The following is an 11,444-nucleotide window of genomic DNA, read 5'->3' on the forward strand; positions in this document are numbered from 1 at the left end:
GAGAGGGGGCCCTTCATTAGCCTCACAGCAAATAAGAAAGGTCTCATTCCTCCAACACTACACACTACATATGTAACCTCCCCCATATGTATTCATTGAAAAATCTTTTAAATGGGAAGGGCTTGTGAGAGTTTTCTCCCCCAAGAACAGCAAGTAAAGCAGGAAATGAGCAAAACTTTGTTGAACTCTCCACACCAGGCTTGGAGGTTGAAAAGGGAGACGAAAAATATCAATATATCCCAAGGAATGGAGGTGGTTGTGGCAATACCAATAAAGGAAAGAAGGCAGAGTCTCCATGGGCTGCTGCACAGACACCACGAAGCACCACCCTTTAACTGGCTGAGAAGGCTTAGCAGAAGAAACAGCCCATGGGCTTCTAACAGATGGAACACCAATTTTGCTGAAAGCTGCTGCCACTTCCACTAAACTTTAGTTTGGAATGTGCACCACAGCTCTCATCCTATAATCTTTAGCACTTCCCTGTAAGACCTCTGGGGACTCACACCCTACACTTCAAGAAAAAACAGAATGTTTTCTTTAATCTCACCCACACCACCTGTTCACATTAGTTTCTTGAACCCTTACAGATGTGGTCACCTCTCATATTTTGACTAGAAGTTGGTGATCACAAAGCAACTTCATTCCTAATTACCACCACTCCGCACTTCCCCATCCTCATCCCCCTTGCACCCCAGTTTCCCCCTTGACCACCTTGTGTGTCCTTACTCTTCCAACTCACCTCCAAATCAGGTGTCTCATACTGTCCAGTGACTTTTCTGCATCCCAAATTTCAACACAAAACCAACACAGTCCATTCTTCCTGTCCCTAACTCCAACCAAAAACACATACAATGTAAGTATCTAATTTATTTACAATGAAAACTATTCAGGTAAACCTAGGGGGCTTTCAACTATGGGATTATAAATATCTAGTCACCAAACAGCTTAAAACCAAGAAGAAAATGCAGCCTTTAGGGACACATACTTCCACAGAAAAGGTTTTACTGTGGCTATCATTTTCTAAATTAATCCATACTGATATTATTGAGATTATAAACCCCCAAAGAGACTCTTAGTATACATCATGTAACACTCCACACTTCTACTCAAGACTGTATCTTTATCACTGTTACAGCAACTGTTCCATGATTAGATCCTGCACCACATTCAATGAAGAAAAAGATTAGCTTTACAAATAAAATGCATAGTTTAAACACATCTTGAAAGTGCTACAGTACTGGGGGTGGGGGTGGGGGTGACATGAACAACAGGTAAAGCTAATTAACAGTGATATATACACAGAAACAGGGAATACAGGCCTCAGAGAGTACATGATTATGTCACCCTAATCAACAAAAGAATAAAACAGAAGTTCCTCTAAGCAAGGATTTTTGTGGATCAACATGCAAAAACACACCTTTATTTTTAAAGGTGAGTAGCACAGCTCTGTGTTATGTTAAAAGAGAAAGGCAAGCTAGATAAAACTGTATAGGGTCATACACCGTGAAGATTTTGTATATACACGCAAAGTTTCATATGCAAACACAAAGACTTGAAAAACCTGGTTTTCTGAATTTCAGTGGCATCTGAAGAAAATGAAGAATACCATCCATCCATCCCCAGAACAGAAACCAAGAAATCATAAATCTAGAAACAACATACACTGAAATACACCACACTCTCTCCCACCTCCAGTTTATTATTTCTTGCTGGTTAATACACACCTGGACAGTTAAGAATGACTGTATTATTCAATCTATTTTGTGTCTCATTCATTATGTTGAAAAAAAATTCTTTCAGGAGAGAACTTTCCTAACACATCTATCTATATAAAGCACTCTAAAAAGGGCTGAAATTGAAAAACAATGACCTGAAATAGGCAGAGACTTTGAAAGCATGGACATGATCAGCAAAGCCCCCCCCCACCCAATCTATGTTCTCCAAATTCCTGCCCCACTCTTCCCATTAGGTACCCATTAAGCTAGAGAAAACTTCTCACACCCTGTTCAGGAATGCTATCAGCACAACCACGTTAAGAAAACCAAATGACTGCAGGAAGAGTATCTGCGATACTTTTGAATGACTAGAATACTTCTCCTTCCAGGAAGTGTGGCTAAGAGTGTGATTATTCATATAAATGCACTTCAACTTACCAATGTGTAAGAGTCCAAGAGGTAGATAAGACATGAACAACTGTTACTCCGTATCACTCCACTTTAGCAAAAGAAATGAGAAAAGGCACTCCCCAGAAGGTCCCAAGTACAACATCACCAACCTAACTTTTTACCAGGACATTAATGAGGCAGCAATGAGGCTAAATAGAGCCTGTCCACAAACTAGAAACCCAAAATGCTGTGGTGTGGTCTGCCCTCATCCCCCCTTCTCCCCCAACCAGAGTGGTCACAGCTGCAATCCATGATCTTTCCCAGGACATTCTTCTGCCCTAACACAAAACTGCACCTGTCTATAATACAGGACATTTGGTACAGTTGAATGAACAGATGCAGTTAGCTAGTACTACATCTTCTTCCTACTGCATTCTTCCTTCCTCTGGTGAACAGCTGCAGCCACAAATTCAGATGTCAGGCACTGTTTGCAGCTCTGTCCCCTGGCCTCAAGGATGACATGGCATTTTCATTCATCTTGTTCCATTCCCTCAGTCTGGTACATCACAGATCAGTTTGGTTTTGCCCACTGCTGCTGGATATTCCAACATACTCCACCTTCCCCTGTATACAAGGACTTGAATTTACCCGAAAATCCAATGCATTTATCCCTAATCATATATCAAAAGCTGTCATATGAGATTTATATTTGTGAATCTACAAAAGTCATAGTCCAAGGTGAATACCTTCAAAAATTCTCTCACTAAAGAAAAAAAGAAAAGAAAAAAGATTCTGTATTAGTCCAACGTCTCCCTGTATAGGCCTCTGAGGTTGCCAGTTTAATAGACTTAAGAAAGGGGCAAAGATGACTGACCCAAAAGCTAACATGAAAAAAAAAGTTCAAATTATAGACTAACTTGTACTGAAATTTTAATTCCCAAAACTGATCAAAGGAGCACTTCCCAGTAATCTGAATTAACAACAGGACTGCTTCCCCCTTTGGAAATAAAATATTTTGGAGCTGGAGGGAATAAAAAAACACAGAGCTAAATTAAACAAGCCCCACATTTTCAGAATATGAGAGAAAACAGGGATCTAGAGAACTCACAAGAAAATAAGCTTGAATGTCAACTGTTTCTTAATAAAACTAGAAAAAAAGAAAAAAAAATAGGCTTGAAAATCCTGGTTGCCTATCAGGTCAACATTCTAGAAGAGCACTGTCCCACAGAACTTTTTGGGAGGATGAAGTGTTCTGTATCTGTGTTCCCCACGGGGTAGCCACCAGCTACTGAGACAGAGAGTGCTTAAAATATAGCTAGTGTAACTCAAAACTGAATTTTTAATTTTATTTAATTTTAATTAGTATGAATTTAAACTGCTACATGTAGCTAGTGGCTACCATACTGGACAGAACAATTCTAGAATGCAGTCTTAGATTCTGGTTATTAAAAACTTCAAATAAAGCTGCTTAACCTCCCTTCTGCATTGAACACACATAGGAAATTTCTTCCTTATATCTAAATATCTCATTCAGCAACATAAGTTTGTTACATAGGGACCCAGCCCAAAGCAGGCTCAGCCTGTTTCTCAAAGCCCCTACCAGAACCGAGTGACATCAGCGTCATCCACCCAGTTGGAATGAAGGCCCTCTTTTGCAAACCACTCTGACACGAAGTCCCACAACAAGCCTGAATCTGGACAGTTTTTTAAGTGTCTGATTAAAATTATACAAGTTTTGAGTTGTGACTGGTCAAATTCCTACATGTAGCTTTGATGAGATACTGAACTTAACCTTTCTTCAAAAGAAAAAAGAACTTTTAACCTCAATCTTGATCTATAATTATTGTGGTAGTTCAAAATTTTGCATCAGTTTGCACAGACACACCTCCGTATGACCTAATAAAAAAATCCAAATATTAGTTCTCACCATCTTCATACTCTGCCCTCAATAAATAATATTTAATACACTAGGGTTTCATTTTAAAAAACTTTATTCAAAGAATTCTTAGCCCTCTGATTTTTCCAGCTAGAAAAAGGTTAACTTGTAAAAATTAATGTTAACTTTAACACTATTAAAGACTATGACGAGATTTTTAGTCAAAACTTTTCAGCAGACTTAAAGTGCTATGTTCTCTTTTTTTTGGGGGGGGGGGGGCGGCGATGAGGGGAGGAGAGTGGTGAATGGGAAGGAGAAGAATGAATGGGGAGGAGAAGAGAATTATACCAGAAGAGCCTATGTCCTATATGTTAACTGGATCTAACTCTAAAAAGCTATTGTCTCAAACCAATGTAAACAAAGAACATGTTTTCTTAAAAAATAAAATTATCTCCCAGTGTTCCATCACTGCAAAGGGGCAAATTTTTCTGGATACCCAAATGTAATCAGGAAAATGGGGCAGACAGATAAACAGTGAATACTTCATATAAATCATGTTGTATCTTCAGATGCACACAAAACTCAAAAATGCAAAGTAAAACTGCATGACTCCTTGGTATTTACCCAAAGGAGTTGAAAACTTATGTCCACAAAAACCTGCACATGGATGTTTATAGCAGCTTTATTCATAATTGCCAACACTTGGAAGCAACCAAGATGTCCTTCAGTAGGTGAATGGATAAACTGTGATACATATAGACAATTGAATCTTAAAGTGCTAAAAAGAAATGAGCTATCAAGCCACAAAAAGACAAGGAGGAACCTTAAATGCATACTACTAAGTGAAAGAAGCCAATCTGGAAATGTTACATACTGTATGATTCCAACTATATGACATTCTGGAAAAGGCAAAACGATGGAGTAAAAAGATGAGTGGTTGACAGGGGTTGGGAGGAGGGAGTGATGAATAGGTAAGAGCAAAGAGGATTTTCAGGGCAGTGAAACTACTCTATATGATACTGTAATAGATACATGTCACTATAATTCATCCAATCCCACAGGCTGTACAACACCAAGAGTGAACCGTAGTGTAAACCATGGACTTTGGGTGATAATGACATGTCAATGTAGGTTCATCACTGTTACAAATGCACCACTGTGGTGGGGATGCTGATAATAAGGGAGGCTGTGCATGGGAGGGAGCAGGGGGTATATGGGAAATCTCTGTACCTTACTCTCAATTGTGCTCTGAACCTAAAACTGCTCTAAAAATATAAAATCTTTAAAAAAAAAAGTAAAACTGTGCAAATGAGCTGTTTTGTGTTTAAGAGAATGTTTAAGGGGGTTTTATAATCAGATGGATAACTAGTGACATCACTGGAATGAACATTCTACTGATTAACTAACTAGTGATTCATGCTGTGTTCACATGGAATTTGAAAGCCCAGGTTAAGCTGGTTGAAGTGTGGCAACATGTTCCAATTGGGAGACAGAGATTGATAAATCAAAAATGAGTGTGAGGGCCACACACTACTAGGAGCCAACCAAACTTGCCATATAACTCACAGAGTGACAGAAACAGAGTTCTACATCAATTCCCAAGGCCTGGGCTCAGAGAAAATAAAAGAAACAATAAAAATAAATAACTTCTGTTTAAGCTAACTAGTCAGTATCTTGGTTGAATCAACTTTCTACCAGTAACCATTTCAGGAACAGAATTTATTTTGTAAGATTACTCTTGATCTCTGCCCTAACTCCATCTTTACTTAAAATTCATCATTATCTAGCAGATCTAGTTGGTAAGTAAAATGCTTCTCAACAGAATAGATCACAAAAATGAAATATTAATAAAATCTATTTCCCTGGGCTTCCCTGGTGGCGCAGTGGTTGAGAAGCTGCCTGCCAATGCAGGGGACACGGGTTCGAGCCCTGGTCTGGGAAGATCCCACATGCCGCGGAGCAACTGGGCCCACGAGCCACAACTACTGAGCCTGCGCGTCTGGAGCTTGTGCTCTGCAACAAGAGAGGCCGCGACAGTGAGAGGCCCGCACACCGCGATGAAGAGTGGCCCCCGCTCGCCGCAACTAGAGAAAGCCCTCACACAGAAACGAAGACCCAACACAGCCAAAAATAAAATAAATAAATAAATTTATTTATTTTAAAAAAAAAAATCTATTTCCCTAAAGAAAATGTACCCATGTAATATTTCTTTTATGACATGATTCATCAGAAAATAAATCTAACATCTTTTTTTTTATCAAAACAATGAATCGTTTACCTAATAAATCCTATATCTAAAATACTCCAGGGACTTCCCTGGTGGCACAGTGGTTAAGAATCCACCTGCCAACGCAGGGGACACAGGTTCGAGCCGCGGTCCAGGAAGATCCCACATGCCACAGAGCAACTAAGCCTGTGCGCCACAACTACTGAGCCTGTGCTCTAGAGCCCACAAGCCACAACTACTGAGCCCGCGTGCCACAACTACTGAAGCCCGCGTGCCTAGAGCCCGTGCTCCATAACAAGAGAAGCCACCGCAATGAGAAGCCTGCACACCGCAACAAACAGTAGCCCCCACTCGCCGCAACTAGAGAAAGCCCGCGCGCAGCAACGAAGACTCAACGCAGCCAAAAATAAATAAATAAATTTATTTTAAAAATAAAATAAAATACTCCATTATTCCCTAAATATCAGACTGAACACTTATGTCTACTATACTTTAAATTTACTTATGAAAAGAATAACACTTCTCAAAGTTTCCATTAAATTACATTGTAATACAGATTGTCTCCAATTATAAAGGCAGAATATCAATAATTGTAATTAGATATTTATACTTAATATGCAGAATTTGAAAATAAAGTCCATCTTTCCCCCATCCTAATTAATTACCCGTTCTATCACCCTATAATACACTAAGGATATTCTTATTGTCTTCTTCCTGTCTTTTTTAAATAATATTCTAGATCTGCTCTCTCAAAAACTTTTGAAAATATCTATGAAGAATCTATATCCCTCAGTACATTTTGTAGCTTCAACTAATACCACTTATGTCTATATGATTTAAAAGTGCTTTTACATATGTATTTCCACTAAAGAAAATACACCAATTGACTATTTCATTTCAGATTTGACAATTATAAACTAGCATGACTTTTTGCATGATTACTGAATGCCTAAAATAAGCCAAAAAAATGCTCATGCTCATATTTCACTAAAAGTTTTAAGTCCATGTCTCAGGGAAAAAAAATATTTTTGGTCATTAACCCTAAAAACATTTATGTGCTATACAAACACCTTGCAACCTTAATAAATCCTCAACAATTTCCAAGGTAGCAAAGTTTCCCAGTGGTCTCTCTATAACACATTAATTACCTACACTCCATTTCACAATATAAAACCAAGGAGAAAACTAGAAATTTTGAGTGTTCGAAGCACTAACACATTTGCACTGCATGCTGCTCTTGGCATTCTCCTTTCTCATTGCAGTCCCACAAGACCCACCTGAAAGCTCTCCTGTGTTAACCAACCCCCGCTGATTGGTGTCCTGAGTGGACAATGCTGGGCAGCAAGTCCTTCCGCCTAAGTCACTAGAGCGAAGAGCAATCCTAAAGGAACTGCCTTTAGTCCGCTAGTACCAGAACATTCTGCTAAGAGGCTCCTCAGCAAAGGGCTGGGTGTGGGCCCTGGCCAGCTGACTTCACAGACCTGCGGCTTCCGCAGAGTGCAATGCTGACTAAAGTTTCTAGAGAACACACTCACCTTCATGCTCATGAAGGGAAAAGGCAAGTTACCTCCTGAATGGCTTTGACATCTACTTCTCTCCATCCTCCCTGGCCACTATACAGGTATAGTAATTCCCTGGGGATCACTCCTCCTGACAAGTCTTCTGTACCTCTGGACTTTACAACATGCCACAAACATATAGACACCACATTCACACACACACAATCATACCCACATACACAGGCCACCCTCAAGATCATCCAGTAATCTTTCACATTAAAGAAAATCACCTCACAACCCACTCAAAGTTCTGCAACCGCTCCCCAGTGCACTCAGGATAAAAATCCAAAGTCTTAAGCATCATATATGGGGCCCTGTATCACCAACTGCTCTCACCATCTCAGCCTCATTTCTAGCTGACCCCTCTTCACAATCTACCAATCCTCTACAATGAACTTTCAGCTGATCAAATGTGTAGTGCTCTCTCTAACATCCAGGCCTTCATCCAAGCTCTCCCCTCTGCCTGACAGAAAACACTCTTCTCCCTATTTCCATTCTCTCCCAATCTTCCTGCAGGCCTAGGCTGGCGTCACCCTCCAGGCTACCTTCCTCTACATCCACCTCAACTGGAGTAGGTGCCCCTCCTAACAAACCCTATTCCAAGCCTAACACACTTCATTGTAACTGGTGTTTTTACTCCTCTATGCCCCCTGCTCCCAGAGAATGGTGCCAGTGACCCTCTTGTCTACCATAATATCAGAGGCACTCAAATATGTGCTAAATATGTTATAAGTTTACTTAATGAACATAACATGAATGTAGCCCATGCAATAAGGGAAACATGTTCAAAATCAGTCATGATATAATGGAAACTAGACAGCAATTTCCTTATACTTTGGTATAAACTGCAAACTACACAGGCACCTTTAGGAAAGGTTAAAACATTACACATTAAAAAGAACAGCTTCCACCATAAAGATATTAGTTTCGCCTAACTCCTGTTAGGCAAATTGCAGTTCATAAAAAGTGCCATATTGAAAGTATCAAAAAAGCAGCCCTGCTTGCTTATAGGTCAAGTATGGCATCAGTGTAACTATTCCTCTCTACTACCAAACTCTCCTTGCATTACTCAGAACCTTGCTCAGTTTCTAAGTCTTGATGTAAATCTTTTAATGTGGGTTCCACTCATAATAATGGTCCCAAAGACATTAACGTGTTGCCAGGAAATAGACCTCTGATACATCCTGGGCATTAGCTGCCACTGGCAGCTACTTTCTCTGAGCCACATGTCTTCTTATGAGTTACAATCTGAGGCTTGTGACACCAGATTTTTCCAGGGCAGCAGACTGATGTCATAAACGTGATGGTACTAAGCACTCTACAGAGCTCATCAGCTCCACCCTGAAATCCCTGAATGCAAAGGCAAGTTTCCCGTCTATAAATAATGCCTGAGTTTTCCCATCTACAAATAAAGAGAGAATGGTTCCCACTTAATAAGATTCTCGTGGGAATTAGATTGCCTATGAAAGCACTTAGCAGACAACACAATTATTTTCAAGGCAAAAAGAAGGGGAGACTATAAAACCTAAGATATTTTCACATCTTCACAACTTTTGGTAACGCCGTAACTTATTTTTCGCTAATATCCTTTCACCAAGAAATTTTTGAGAAAGAAAAGGCTGAAAGATAAGAAAATGAGATTTTTTTTTTTGTCATAACCTTTGGATATGACAAACTCCACAGAAATCTACACTAAGATCCACTTTCTAATCTTTCTCTGCACTCCCAAAAACCATAGCCTTAATTTCTACCTCAATCATACCTAGGATCTGAGAGACAGTAAAGATAAAATACTTCAATACATCTTCCCAAGATGCCCTCACCAGAAATAATCATTTCCTTACTGCCTGTATGCACCTCCAAATATACTGAATCTTTGGAAAATAAAACAAAACAAAAAAAGAGGTAAATCACAAAAGCTGGCCTTCAAAGTCTCCAGTTTCCTTACAATAGATCTAGAATCATAAGTTATGATGGAGGCACCTGTCTGGTAAGAGGGGTGGCAATCCATAAAAACTCCAGGTGTAACAAGGAGAATTTAAACTGTAACTACAGGTGGAAAAGTTCATTTCCCACCTCAAATATTTTCACTCTAACACAGGATGGCCAAGCAAGAATATAGGCTGGCCAAGGTGAATATTTTTATCATTTAAAAAAAAAAATGGGGACAGAAGGGAATTTGAGCCAGTTAAGCAAATTGGCTCTCACGTTCCTAAGCCTAGCTGACTTGAGGTGTTTTTTTTTTTGACAAGGGAATCTTACAGACCTTCTGAAACAAACGTGTTTTAAATACGGTGAGACCTCAACAGTCTTATAACTTTACCCAAGCCTGGGTTCTGGGCTCGACTTTTAAAAATGGGTGACGTGTTAACAACTTCCTAAAAGCAAATGGGGCACTAGGATATAATTTAGGAAGTGATGATGCAAGTCTCTGGGGGACAGGGAGGAGGGGAGGTGAAAAAGTCAGAGGAAATACCCTCCTGGTTCCTGGGCACCAACTCATACCAAGGAGGGGAGGAAAGGCTGGCCTCCACAAGCCAAGGGAAGGGGGCACCCCAGCTCCACCGGGAGGTGCCAACGCCGCCCCCTCATCCCTGAACGCAGCCCTGCCCCCCTCACCAGTAGTCCGGGCGGCCCCTTTCGGCCCGAGCCTCTGGCAGGCGAGTCCCCGAGGGTGGCAGCCCACCCCATGCAAGGCCTTCTCTGCCCACCCCCAGCTCCCCACCCGGGGCCCCTCCCCAGGACGCGGCCCCTGCCCCCTCCCCGCAGGCCCAGCCTGGGCCCAGCCCCCAGCGTTCCGGCCTCCCCGGGCCGCGAGGCCTGCCCGGGGAGCCCCGGGGCCCGCGCCCCGGCCCCCGCCCCCACCCAGCCAGGCACTTACCCCCAGAAGCCGCAGGGACAGCGAGGCGGCAGACTGGGCGCTTTGCTGCGCTCGCTCCCGGCATCTCCCATGGTGCTCGGCGGCGGCGGCGGAGCTCGGCGGCGGCAGCGGTGGCAGCGGCTGGGCCTGGGCCCCGCTCGAAGGAGGAGGAGGAGGAGGCGGCGGCGGCGTCGGGGGTCTCGGGGCGGGGGGAGGGGGAGGGAGCGGGCGCGCGGGCGGGCGCGAGTCCGGGGCTCCGAGCCGGGATTCCAGGCCGGTCAGCTGGAGGCGGGCCGCACCACTCGGCCTTCGGAGATGGGGGGGCCGGGGGGAGTAGAGGGAGGGGAGCTGAGGAGGTGGGGCGTACGGGTGAACCGAGGACCACGGGGGAGGAGGGAAGTCCTGGCGCCCTCGGCAGCTCCCACCGCCGCTCCCAGCCAGAGTGATGTCCCGTGCGGCGGCGCTGGGAAGGACCTGAGGCGCCCCCCCCCCCCCAACCTCGGCTTTAGCGTAGCGGCGGCCGCTGTGAAGCCACAGGCCCCGCTCGCTCCGTAACACCCTCCCCTCCCTCGGAGGCTGCGCTGACCGGACAATGGCCGCTCCGCCCCCTCCCCGCCTCACGCACCCCTCCCAAGGAGTCACAATGGTCTCGCCGGGGGGAAGCCGCCGCCAAAGCCCAGCAGCTGATCAGCTGGGATCCGGGCGTGCCACTTTGTTCAGCGCCTCAAAGGAAGAGGACGGGGCCGTGGGCAAAGCCGAGACCGTAGAGCTATCACTCAGCGACGGGCCTCGGAGGCTTTCCTATTCTTGGAACTTA

The 11,444-nt window shown here is 43.2% G+C and overlaps 1 protein-coding gene across 2 annotated transcripts in view; it reads right to left on the minus strand.

The window, feature by feature from the left end:
* ZFAND3 (zinc finger AN1-type containing 3) overlaps positions 1-11,139 on the minus strand; it is a 315,563-nt gene extending 304,424 nt beyond the window's left edge. The window contains exon 1 of one of the 2 annotated variants that reach the window (XM_059938778.1): positions 10,649-11,139. In XM_059938778.1, the coding sequence (XP_059794761.1) occupies positions 10,649-10,712 (64 nt within the window). In that variant the 5' untranslated portion in view covers positions 10,713-11,139. The remainder of the gene's footprint in view (positions 1-10,648) is intronic. The other variant, XM_059938777.1, reaches the window with a different exon arrangement.
* Between the last annotated feature and the right edge of the window lie 305 nt (positions 11,140-11,444).

This window comes from Balaenoptera ricei, chromosome 11 (assembly GCF_028023285.1).
Source record: "Balaenoptera ricei isolate mBalRic1 chromosome 11, mBalRic1.hap2, whole genome shotgun sequence".
NCBI classification, from domain to species: Eukaryota; Metazoa; Chordata; class Mammalia; order Artiodactyla; family Balaenopteridae; genus Balaenoptera; species Balaenoptera ricei.